Consider the following 13,884-nt stretch of genomic DNA (forward strand, 5'->3'; position numbering starts at 1 on the left):
CCCAATTTTTAAAAAGGGAGACAGACATGAGGCACTAAACTACAGACCTGTATCACTAACGTGTATAGTATGCAAGGTCATGGAGAAGATCATCAGGAGGAGAGTGGTGGGGCACCTGGAAAGAAACAAGTGTATAATTGACAACCAGCACGGTTTCAGGGAAGGAAAATCCTGTGTCACAAACCTACTAGAGTTTTATGACAAGGTGACAGAAGTAAGACAAGAGAGAGAGGGGTGGATCGACTGCGTATTTTTGGACTGCAAGAAGGCCTTCGACACAGTTCCTCACAAGAGGTTACTGCAAAAGCTAGAGGAAAAGGCACACATAACAAGGAAAGGCACTGCAATGGATCAGAGAATATCTGACAGGGAGGCAACAACGAGTCATGGTACGCGACGAGGTGTCAGAGTGGGCGCCTGTGACAAGCGGGGTTCCACAGGGGTCAGTCCTAGGACCTGTGCTGTTCTTGGTATACGTGAACGACATAACGGAAGGGATAGACTCAGAAGTGTCCTTGTTTGCAGATGATGTGAAGTTAATGAGAAGAATCAAATCGGATGAGGATCAGGCAGGACTACAAAGAGACCTGGACAGGCTACAAGCCTGGTCCAGCAACTGGCTCCTTGAATTTAACCCTGCCAAATGCAAAGTCATGAAGATTGGGGAAGGGCAAAGAAGACCGCAGACACAATATAGTTTAGATGGCCAAAGACTGCAAACCTCACTCAAGGAAAAAGATCTGGGGGTGAGTATAACACCGAGCATATCTCCTGAGGCGCACATCAATCAGATAACTGCTGCAGCATACGGGCGCCTGGCAAACCTACGGACAGCGTTCCGATACCTCAGTAAGGATTCGTTTAAGACTCTGTATACCATCTACGTCAGGCCCATACTGGAGTATGCAGCACCAGTTTGGAATCCACACCTAGTCAAGCACGTCAAGAAATTAGAGAAAGTGCAAAGGTTTGCAACAAGACTAGTCCCAGAGCTACGGGGATTGTCCTATGAAGAAAGGTTGAGGGAAATCGGCCTGACGACACTGGAGGCCAGGAGGGTCAGGGGAGACATGATAACGACATATAAAATACTGCGCGGAACAGACGAGGTGGACAAAGACGGGATGTTCCAGAGATGGGACACAGACACAAGAGGTCACAATTGGAAGTTGAAGACTCAGATGAATCAAAGGGATGTTAGGAAGTATTTCTTCAGTCATAGAGTAGTCAGGCCATGGAATAGCCTAGAAAATGATGTGGTGGAGGCAGGAACCATACATAGTTTTAAGGCGAGGTATGATAGAGCTCATGGGGCAGGGAGAGAGAGGACCTAGTAGCAATCAGCGAAGAAGCGGGGCCAGGAGCTGTGACTCGACCCCTGCAACCACAAATAGGTGAGTACACACACACACATTTTCCCCGGCTGAGGTGAACAGTGGGGGAGGGGGGAAGACTGCAGGTTTTGTGGTATAGGGAATAATGTTTTATGTGAATGTTGTACAAAAAAAAATAATATGGAACTTTTTCGTTGGTAAGAATGTGTTTATTATATTAAGGAAAATAGAATAACACAATAGTACAGTAGTCCGTTTGCTTACATTATTGTGGAGGGCGAAGCAGAGGTATGTTTACACACCTGAAGTCCAGGTGACCAGTGGATGGACGGAGTGAATGACAAAAATTAAACAAAATCAAGTAAGGCAAGAAAAATTAATAGAGAAATAAGAAAAATGCAACTTTAACAAATAGAAATTTTAAAAGCCTTCTTTCAACAAATGCAGAGGATGTTAAGTGAACGAGAAGATAATGAACAAAAAGAGAAGTGATATGTCAGGAACTGGCTAAACTATGGATCATACCGATGAAGTAATTAAAAGCTTATGAAGAGTACATAAGTAATTTGAGAGATAATTATGCAGAAATAACTATGAGTACAACAGAATTAGAACAAGTGTAGCTAGCTGAGGATATTTCTGAAAATGTTAACCATTCTGCTCCTCCTCTCAGTTTATGTTAAGAAGAATATAAATCTAAGATTGAAGAGTTTTGCAAAATTTACTAGAGAAAAGACAGGCAATATTACTCAAGAAATTAAAATAGAAATTGCAAATAACTCTACGTTATTGAGAGAGAGTGTTAAGAGAGGAAAAAAATTGACTGTCGAAAGTGAAATAAAATCACGAACAGAAAGAATCAAAGAAGAAGAGTAAGACATATACGATATAAAATGCATTGTGAATTTCCACTTTGAAGACCATTGTGGCATATATGAGCACTGGAGAACACGAGACAAGCATAGACCACTGAAAATAACATTTACATAGATCAGGCGTAAGGAAGAAATGTTAAAAAATGCTGAGGACATTAAGGAATTGGAGTTATAAGGATATACATATTAGACAAGATCTTTTGAAGGTAGATAGTCTGAAAATAAAATCATAATAACTGCTAAGAGGTTGAATGAGGATAGCAGTGAGGAACTTTTTTTTTGTATTGTTACAGAGCCATATAAACCCATCAAATGACTTGTCAAAAAAAAAAAAAATGAAAACCATGGTAAAGCCAATGGAGAAAAGGGTAATAGTGAGAACACATTTCTGTATAAGACTCGAGTTAAGGCATATCATTAGAAACACGTTTTTAAACGTGAATTGAAACCTTTGTTGGCCAGTGTAATAATTCAAAGTATTAATAATGTAATGTTGAATTTCTAGAGAAAGAAACCCACCATAAAGATGGGGAAACTCATGGTAGCCATTGAACACAACATTGAACATACTGTTCACTATCACTTGGAAGACAAAAAATTGACAAGGTAAGTGAGGTATCAGATAATATTCTGAAAGTGGCAGTCATAAATAAAACGTTACTGTAAATGTATATTTTTACCATAAATTGGGCAGCATGTGAAGTTAATAACATTCCTTAATGCAATGTTATCCTTGTTATGCATCAATGAGTGATGAATCGACACTAGTGAGGTAAGACAACCCATCGTCGTTATTAGAATCAATATTAACTTAAAAAGAGGAAGATTTTTTATCAGATGTTCTCCAGTGGCAACAGCCTGGTCGACCAAGCAGTCAACAAGGAAGCCTAGTCTCAGACAGGGTTGAGAGGATAGAAGAGTCATCGAAACCAGTCACAGGCACGCTAGGTTCAAAATAAAAGATGAATTCACAAGGGAAAGAACTGAGTAGTGATTAAAAAAAATAGATGTGGTAAGAGGTAAATAAGAACAAGACACTGAGGAAGTGGACCTGAGGAAATTGTCAGGTAGGGAGAGAAAAATTCATGAGGGATGAAGACTGAGAGAGGACCATGACGGAGACAACACACTACGATGACAACAAGACTTCACACGCCACACAACCCCGCTATCTTTTGATAATATATCATCCCACCACCTACCAACACTCACACATGAGACCACACCAACACTACTCACTACTGCCCCACCAAAACACCAACAACACTACAATACCACCAGTCTTACAACACAACTCTATTGCCACACCCTCCACTGCACTCCTACCAGACCTACGCTACTCACTACTGTATCACCAGAATAACGCCAACTGCAACTACAGCAATAAATAATACAACTGTTCTACTTAGCAGTACTACAACACTACAGTCACATCAAAACAGCACTACACTACCACCAGCGCTACAGCACTACTCAATACAAAACCATCACCCCACACTCATACAAAACAACCACCATCACCACTCCTAATACAAAACCACCATCACCACCCCTTTTACAAAACCACCACCGTCACCCCTCACTAATACGAAACAACCACCACCCCTCACTAATACAAAACAATAGTACAAAACACCCACCTCTCACTAATACAAAACAACCACCCCACCACCCATAATGCAAAACAACCACCATCACCACCCTTCACTAATACAAAACAATACAAAACTACCACCATCACCACCCTTCACTAATACAAAATACAAAACACCCATCACCACCCTTCACTAATACAAGGCAATCAATACAAAACCACCATCACCCCTCACTAATACAAAACAACCACCATTACCATTCCTCACTAATACAAAACAACCACCATTACCATTCCTCACTAATACAAAACAACCACCATTACCATTCCTCACTAATACAAAACAACCACCATCACTCCTCACTAATACAAAACAACCACCATCACTCCTCACTAATACAAAACAACCACCATCACTCCTCACTAATACAAAACAACCACCATCATCTCTCCTCACTATTACAAAACCACCACCATCACCCGTAACTATTACAAAACCACCACCATCACCCCTCGCTATTACAAAACAATCACCACCATCACCCCTCACTATTACAAAACAATCACCACCGTCACCTCTCATTAATACAAAACATCCACCCATCACTAATACAAAACCACCATCACCCCTCACTATTACAAAATAACCACCACCGTCACACCTCACTAGTACAAAACCACCACCGTTACTCCTCTCTATTACGAAACAACCACCACCATCACCCCTCGCTATTGCAAAACAACCACCACCATCACCCCTCGCTATTGCAAAACAACCATCACCCCTCGCTATTACAAAGCAGTCACCACCGTCACCCCTCACTAATATGAAACAACCACCACCCCTCACTAATACAAAACAACCACCACCCCTCACTAATACAAAACCCCAACCCCCACCACGCTTCTCTAACACAAAACAACCACCACCATCATCCCTCACTAATACAAAACCACCACCACCACCATCATCCCTCACTAACACAAAACAACCACCACCATCATCCCTCACTAACACAAAACAACCACCACCATCATCCCTCACTAACACAAAACAACCACCACCATCATCCCTCACTAATACAAAACAACCACCATCCCCACCCCTCAATAATTCAAAACAACCGCAACCCTTCATTAAAACAAAATCAGCAATACTAATCATCACTAACAAAAACTCTACCAACAGCTGCGCTGTCGTTCGTACGTTGGACTGCGTGCGGCCAGCAGTAACAGCCTGGTTGATCAGGTCCTGGTCCACCGGGAGGCCTGGTCGTGGACCGGGCCGCGGGGGCGTTGATCCCCGGAATAACCTCCAGGTAGGAAGACACTAATCACTGTCACAAACAGCACAACCACTCATCACTAACACAAAACCTACACTACGACTCATCAGTAACTCGAAACCAACACCACCACTCATCACTAAAACAAATATATCCCCACCACTCATCACTAACAAAACCAACACCTCCAATCATCACTAACATCCAACACCATCAATCATCACTAACACCAACGCCATCAATCATCACTAAAACAACCAACACCATCAATCATCACTAACACCAACGCCATCAAACATCACTAAAACAACCAACACCACTCATCAGTAACAAGAAAACAACACACGTTAATTACTATTATTCACACGAAACCATCATAACATCAAATAACAGAAACAAAAACATGAACATGAGAGAAACATAGTAATGACATATATCTTAAGAGAAACTGGAAGAGGCAGCAAAAGAAATCCAAGCTTATGCACTGACAAAATGAATTTCATTGATAATTTTCATGTATCTTAACATAAAACTGTATAAATTTCCATTTCTTGGGACTAATTACTGATGTAATCAGATCACACCTTAATTCATATTTCCTTCCGACATGCGCTATTAAGCCACAGTAAATTCTGACGAAATGAAAAAGCTCCCCTTTACTTATTCTCAAAAAATAAGGGTTACTGACTGCATAAACCTCGACACCGCGGTAAGGTGAACCCAGACTGAGGAGCTGGGAGACAACAATATGCAGACCAAAGACAGTTCCATCTGAGGGAAAAACAAAAACTCAGAAATACTAACCCAGATGTGTCCACCGTAATGAACATAGTGATTAACAGCAACAGTACAAGCTGTGCTCGTAAATATAAAGGTGACGTTCAGGAACCCACACAAATGTTTATTTAAAACACAGTTTTATACATGCCGTCGCTTACTGAAGTATTAAGCATTAAAATACAAAGTGAAACTAAAGATAGTACAGTTGACTGCATCTAGACTGGTGTCTGAACTATGAGTGAGTGCTGGGCCTTCCCTCAATGGAAGAAAAATATTGGATATGATCATAATATACAAAATACTTTAGGGAATAAAGGGGGCAGACAAGAATAAGCTCTTCACCAGGGATGTAACAAGAAATAAAAGAGCAGAGTTACATATTGTACATATCAGTCAGTCAGTCGGGGAACTAAAGACGCACGACTAATTCATCTCAATCAGTGGGAAGTTAAGGCCAAATGAATAATAACTCAAACGAAAATATTGCAGTCATCTCGCAGTATGTGTAATATTTTGTGTATCTAGAAGTAAGTTTAAACTAATGTCTGTATATAACAGTAGTGAGTGACATGTTTAATGGTCGTCTGCGGCTGTAGTTGTTATTTATGAAGTCTAAATGTAATTATAAAGCAAGTCGTAGATAAAAAAAAGACTTTATATACAATAAGCAAGTGAAAACAAAGGATAAAGCCAAATATAATAATAGTCAAGTAAATTATTGAAAATTCGATGTTGATTATTTATTTACAAAAGTAATTAACAGCTAATAAAAAAAGTTTTTGTAATTAACAATGCCAGATTCAGTCTTAGCTGACCTCAGTATTAATAGCACTGTCTTGGATCTTTATAGGAATTTAACATCGGTGAGGTGAAAATTCACCACGTTAGCAATAGAACATCACCCTTCAGGAAAATAAATCATCCAGAATCCCTGCTCATAAGGTCTAGAGTTAAGCAGACAGAGAACGTAAGTATCGACTCTATGAAAATTACCTGGGGAACATAGTCGCCGAAGCCGATGGTCGTCATGGAGATGAAAATAAAATAGAAGGCCTCGAAGTACGTCCAAGTTTCCCACCTGTAATATATTTTTTACATTACTAATGCAATATGATTACGTAATTAAATTATTAAAACGCTTGTATATATGTATATAGATATATATATATAGATATATATGTGTGTGTGTGGTCGTCTCAAGAAAATGAAACACTTTCACCATCATTCGCACTATCACTGTCTTGCCAGAGGCACGCTGAGTTTAGATGTCCCTCTACACAGCAAATATCCCAAACCCCTCCTTTAGAGTGCAGGCACTGTACTTCCTACCTCTAGGAAAAACGCTGTAACCAATCACCCACCGAACTTATAACAGGATGATTTTAGTCAGCACAAATGTAACTTGATTGCATCGCGGCAAGACACGAACATGAGAGAAACAGCACAACAATCGTTAGTGCTTGGCCTACCCTTACATGTGCATGGATCACGGCTCGAGCCCCCACTCTCTCCCTTGCCCATACATCTCTTCCCAAGGATGCAACTATAATTGTCGACTAACTAATAGGTATCAATTTACTGATCTGTGAAAATAGGCAGCATGCGTTAGGACATTCGTTAACGTGTCTGGCCCCCACCTAAATCGAACCCGGGTCCTTTGGGTTGTGAGCGGAATGCTCTAGCTAGCACTGATGTCCCACTACAAACATAAACTTTACAATAAACTTTACAATAAAGTAACATACGGAAAATGACGGTAATTGCCAACAAGAACAGTGAAGCTGAAAGAGCCACCCGTATGGGTCATTGAGGATGAGTGTGGTGGAGGCTCGATCCTTCGTCCACTAATAGCGAGACAAACTATCATAGAGATTATACCTGAAAAATACAATGGCAAGACTCTTTTAGGAGGTTCCTTAGCATCAGTGAAGGGTTTTTAATTCAGCGAAATATAGCTGCTACCCCCCCTTCCTCGGATCAAGACTGCCTTCCATTCCCTTGGAGGTGTGTGATCCCTACGAAACTGCCACTTCCTCTGGAATATAATAAAACACACACACACGCGCGCGCGCACACACACACACACACACACACACACACACACACACACACACACACACACACACACACACCATAAGCTACAAATAACAGGCCAAGTGTCTATCGACAAGTGCCTTTGACAGCTGGTAGCTACACAACAAAAGTCAAACAGTTTCAAAAATATAAAGACAACTAGAATACACAGTCAACAGAGAGTAGAAAATTGTTAAATGGTAATTTAAAGAGAGAGAATAGGAGAGTACGGGTACTTACATGGTATAGATGAAACAGCCACACAAGATATATATGAGGAGGATGAGGAGGGCGAGGGAGATGGGCAGGTTGAAGTTGTCATCTATGGCAGCCTCTTCCTCTGACTCCGGCGTGGCATCCTCCTCCGTCACCTCTTCTGTCTTCCTGCACAGTGACCTGAACCATACATGTACCTTCCTACCCCACGCCTGCAAGGGTGGGACGGAGGGGAAAGAGAGAGGAATGGGAGGAAAAGGGGAGAGAAAAGTAAGGTAGAAGAAAATGGGATGAAGAAAGGGGAGCAGAGGGAGGGGAGATAGAAGAGGAACAGAATATGAAAGGCCAGGAAGGTGAGAGAGGAGCAGGGAGAGAGGTAGAGAATGGGAGGAACGAAGAAAAGGATGGAGAATGGGAGAAGAGAATAGGACGGAGAAGCAGGAGAGAAGAAAATGGGAGGAGCAAGAGGGGGAGGAGCAGAGAATGGGCGAAACGAGGGAGGGAGGAGGAGGAGGAGAGAAGAGAGTGAAAGGAATAAAAGGAGAAGCAGGGGAGAAAAGAATGGGAGGAATAATGGAGTGAGGAGCAGGGGAGAAGAGAATGGGAAGAACAAGGAAGGCAAGGGGAGGAGCAAGGGAGAAGAGAATCGAAAGAACAAAGAAGACAGGGGGAGGGTGAAAAACAATGTGAGGAACAAAGGGATAAGGAAGGCAGGGGTAAGAACAAAGAGAATGTGAGGAACAAAGAAGGCAGGGGTAGGAACAAAGGGAATGTGAGGAACAAGGAAGGCAGAGGTAGGAACAAAGAGAATGTGAGGAACAAGGAAGGCAGGGGTAAGAACAAAGAGAATGTGAGGAACAAGGAAGGCAGGGGTAGGAACAAAGAGAATGTGAGGAACAAAGAAGGCAGGGGTAGGAACAAAGAGAATGTGAGGAACAAGGAAGGCAGGGGTAGGAACAAAGAGAATGTGAGGAACAAGGAAGGCAAGGGTAGGAACAAAGAGAATGTGAGGAATAAGGAAGGCAGGGGTAGGAACAAAGGGAATGTGAGGAACAAGGAAGGCAGGGGTAGGAACAAAGAGAATGTGAGGAACAAGGAAAGGGAAACCAGACAAGAGAGAAATGCTGAATTATTTTTGGCGTCAGTAATTAAAAAATTTACTTTCTAAGGTAAACATTTATATGGAGTTAAAAAAAAATTCTCTTCCTTTCTATACTCTCTTTACTTTCCTCTTCTACCATATCACCCTGCTCTTATTCTCTGCTTTACTGCCTCCCACCACTCACCTTCACTCTCCTACGACAATCACCACTCACCTTCACTCTCCTACAACAACCACCACTCGCCTTCACTCTCCTACAACAACCACCACTCACCTTCACTCTCCTACAACAACCACCACTCACCTTCACTCTCCTACAACAGCAACCACTCACCTTCACTCTCCTACAACAACCACCACTCACCTTCACTCTCCTACAACAACCACCACTCACCTTCACTCTCCTACAACAACCACCACTCACCTTCACTCTCCTACAGCAACCACCACTCACCTTCACTCTCCTACAGCAACCACCACTCACCTTCACTCTCCTACGACAACCACCACTCTCCTACGACAACCACCACTCACCTTCACTCTCCTACGACACCCTTCACTCTCCTACGACAACCACCACTCACCTTCACTCTCCTACGACAACCACCACTCACCTTCACTCTTCTACAACAACCACCACTCACCTTCACTCTTCTACAACAACCACCACTCACCTTCACTCTTTTACGACAACCACCACTCACCTTCACTCTTTTACGACAACCACCACTCACCTTCACTCTTTTACGACAACCACCACTCACCTTCACTCTTTTACGACAACCACCACTCACCTTCACTCTTTTACGACAACCACCACTCACCTTCACTCTTCTACGACAGCCACCACTCACCTTCACTCTTCTACAACAGCCACCACTCACCTTCACTCTCCTACAACAGCCACCACTCACCTTCACTCTCATACAACAGCCACCACTCACCTTCACTCTCCTACAACAGCCACCACTCACCTTCACTCTTCTACAGCCACCACTCACCTTCACTCTTCTACAACCACCACTCACCTTCACTCTTCTACGACAGCCACCACTCACCTTCACTCTTCTACAACAGCCACCACTCACCTTCACTCTCCTACAACAGCCACCACTCACCTTCACTCTCATACAACAGCCACCACTCACCTTCACTCTCCTACAACAGCCACCACTCACCTTCACTCTTCTACAGCCACCACTCACCTTCACTCTTCTACAACCACCACTCACCTTCACTCTCCTACGATTCACTCTCCTACAACAGCCACCACTCACCTTCATTCTCCTACAACCACCACCACTCACTTTCACTCTCCTACGACAACCACCACTCACCTTCACTCTTCTACAACAACCACCACTCACCTTCACTCTCCTATAACAGCCACCACTCACCTTCACTCTCCTACGACAATCACCACTCACCTTCACTCCTACAACAACCACCACTCACCTTCACTCCTACGACAACCACCACTCACCTTCACTCTCCTACGACAACCACCACTCACCTTCACTCTCCTACGACAACCACCACTCACCTTCCCTCTCCTACAACAACCACCACTCACCTTCACTCTTCTACAACCACCACCACTCACCTTCACTCTCCTACGACAACCACCACTCGCCTTCACTCTCCTACGACAACCACCACTCACCTTCACTCTCCCACGACAACCACCACTCCGTCACTCTCCTACGACAACCACCACTCACCTTCACTCTCCTACAATAACCACCACTCACCTTCACTCTCCTACGACGACCACCACTAACCTTCACTCTCCTACAACAACCACCACTAACCTTCACTCTCCTACAACAACCACCACCCACCTTCACTCTCCTACGACAACCACCACTCACATTCACTCTCCTACGACAACCACCACTCACATTCACTCTTACGACAACCACCACTCACATTCACTCTTACGACAACCACCACTCACATTCACTCTCCTACAACGACCACCACTCACATATATTCTCCTACAACGACCACCACTCACATTCACTCTCCTACAACGACCACCACTCACATTCACTCTCCTACAACTATCACCACTCACCTTCACTCTCCTACAGCAACCACCACTCACCTTCACTCTCCTACAACGACCACCACTCACCTTCACTCTCCTACAGCAACCACCACCCACCTTCACTCGTACAACAACCACCACAAACTTATACTCTCCTACAACAACCACCACCCACATTCACTCTCCTACGACAACCACCACTCACATTCACTCTCCTACGACAACCACCACTCACATTCACTCTCCTACGACGACAACCACCACTCACATTCACTCTCCTACGACAACCACCACTCACATTCACTCTCCTACGACGACAACCACCACTCACCTTCACTCTCCCACGACAACCACCACTAACCTTCACTCTCCCACAACAACCACCACTAACCTTCACTCTCCCACAACAACCACCACTCACCTTTACTCTCATACAACAACCACCACTCACCTTTACTCTCCTACAACAACCACCACTCACCTTCACTCTCCTACAACAACCACCACTCACCTTCACTCTCCTACAACAACCACCAATCACCCTCACTCTCCTACAACAACTATCTTCTCTTCCACTGTTACTGCTTCTACTACCACCATCACCCACCTTCGCTTACATCATCTGTACCACTGCTACCACTATAACCCACCCCTATTTCCCTCTCTTGCACTGACCACCTTCTCTTCCACTACTTCTCCCCCGTGACCCAGAATAGATTGGCTGTACAATCCGTACACTGAATAGGAAGACACTCTTTGACATTGTCACAAGAGTCAAAGAAGAATCAGTACGCATGCAGAACGCGACCCCGACAATCACCTCATCAAAGACAGGTAGTCGGGTACTTAAGTAGTTATCAAGAACGAGTCAAATATAGAAGCCTAGAATCTGCCTTATCAGCATTTCTAACCCTAGTCCCTGGCAGTTAAATCTTAATTAAGCTTGTGTCATACTACGAAGTTATCCAGGCTGCCTGGATAACTTGATAAAGCCCATGTATAGACGAAACATTTTTGTTAGATATCCTCTTTATTTAAGTATTTATATCAATATTTCAGTTGAAAATAGCGTCCATACTTTGGTCTGCCTCACGTGTCGCTCTATCCTGCGGAAGTACAGAGTAGAGAGAAGTCTTTTGGTGTGGCTATGAAAACCCCCAGCAAGTAGCCTCTGGCAGACCCGACGGTTTAATTCTGTCCGTGACAAAAATGGGACGCCTTACATGTGGCTCCTTCCTGTCGCGAGAGAAGTCGTCGTTTCCATTACCTAGGTGTATCTGATGACACTTTTGGCCCTTCTCCTCCTTGATAAAATTTTACGGGGTGTTTAGTATGGACGCCTCTGTACATTTTTTTTTTTCACCCGAGTCTCCGTATCTTAGTTTAATGGTCTTGTACATGAAAGGTTTCCTTTAGTAGGCCAGGTAGCGGGGGTAGTGAGTTTGGACATGGATATATATGTAGTACAGGACGACGAACCCTCAATAATTTGCTTCTTGTATTTAGAGCCCACAGACTCCCCACTTCCCCAGGACACATGCATATATGTAGCCCATAAAGTCAGTGAGGTAGCAGTCTGTTATAGAGCGTTAAGTAAAAGTCTTTTCCTCAACATCTATCCGTTTATTTCCTAGAACATTAATGCGACTCCGGGCGCGAACACAACTCCTTGTATGGAGAGAAAACAACTTATACGAGAGAGTGGGTGTGTGCAGTGAGTGGATGGATGAGTAAATGCATAAATTTGGGTATGTAGGTGTGTGAGTGGATGTGACCACTATGCATATAAGAGGGTGAGTAGGTGAGTAATAATCCAATTAATTATATCATGGTATATTTGTTTTATATTTCCAGTGGTTGTTAGAATTGTATCACCAATATTTACCAAAAGAAAAAAACAATTATTTTTATCCTCTTGGCGTCACTTTTTTTCAGTTCACAAAAACGTCTTGTTATTCCCGTTGAAGCTGCTAAGAAATCTTTATCTAATTTTTCACATCCGTATATACAGTTAACATGTCTGCTCTCTTCCTATCAACCAGCTTTTCTGCCAATCATTATAACTCACATTTCATGTTGTTCTCTTTATGGCTCATTTCTATCTTATCCACATCTTTTTTTAAGTAGGCACCACACGCCCTCTGCTTATTCCAATTTTGACCTAATATATGTTGTAAACAGCTCTTTTTTTTATTATTATTTCTCCATTCATATATTTAAAAAATATTTGATAGTTTGTCAGTGTGGCAAATGAGTCTCTCGCACGTTTTCATTTCAACTTCCGGAAACAATTTTTGCTAGTCATGATTTCTAGATCTCTGATAAGTTCATCATTTTGTAACAGTTTAAATTATTCATGTGACAGGATTTTCTTTTTCTGTTACATGTTTTTGCAGCTTTTGAGCTGTAGTATCGGTACTCCTCTGGCAAGACAGTGATGGAGTGACTGATAAAAGTTTCTTCTTTTTCGAGTCACCTTGAGTCACCTTGAGTCACCTCGAGTCACCTCGAGTCACCTTGAGTCACCTTGAGTCACCTTGAGTAACCTTGCCTCTGTGGAAAACGGCCTTTGTG

General features: G+C 42.9%; 1 protein-coding gene across 8 annotated transcripts in view; it reads right to left on the reverse strand.

Annotated features, from left to right (window-relative positions):
- Positions 1 to 13,884, reverse strand: part of LOC128684781 (potassium channel subfamily K member 6) — a 78,359-nt gene that overhangs the window by 37,946 nt on the left and 26,529 nt on the right. For all 8 annotated transcript variants that reach the window (XM_070101540.1, XM_070101512.1, XM_070101515.1 and 5 more), the window contains 2 exons: positions 8,183 to 8,370; positions 6,863 to 6,947 (listed from right to left, as the gene is read on the reverse strand). In XM_070101540.1, coding sequence (XP_069957641.1) covers positions 6,863 to 6,947; positions 8,183 to 8,370 — 273 coding nt within the window. The remainder of the gene's footprint in view (positions 1 to 6,862; positions 6,948 to 8,182; positions 8,371 to 13,884) is intronic.

Source organism: Cherax quadricarinatus, chromosome 5, assembly GCF_038502225.1.
Source record: "Cherax quadricarinatus isolate ZL_2023a chromosome 5, ASM3850222v1, whole genome shotgun sequence".
Lineage (NCBI taxonomy): Eukaryota > Metazoa > Arthropoda > Malacostraca > Decapoda > Parastacidae > Cherax > Cherax quadricarinatus.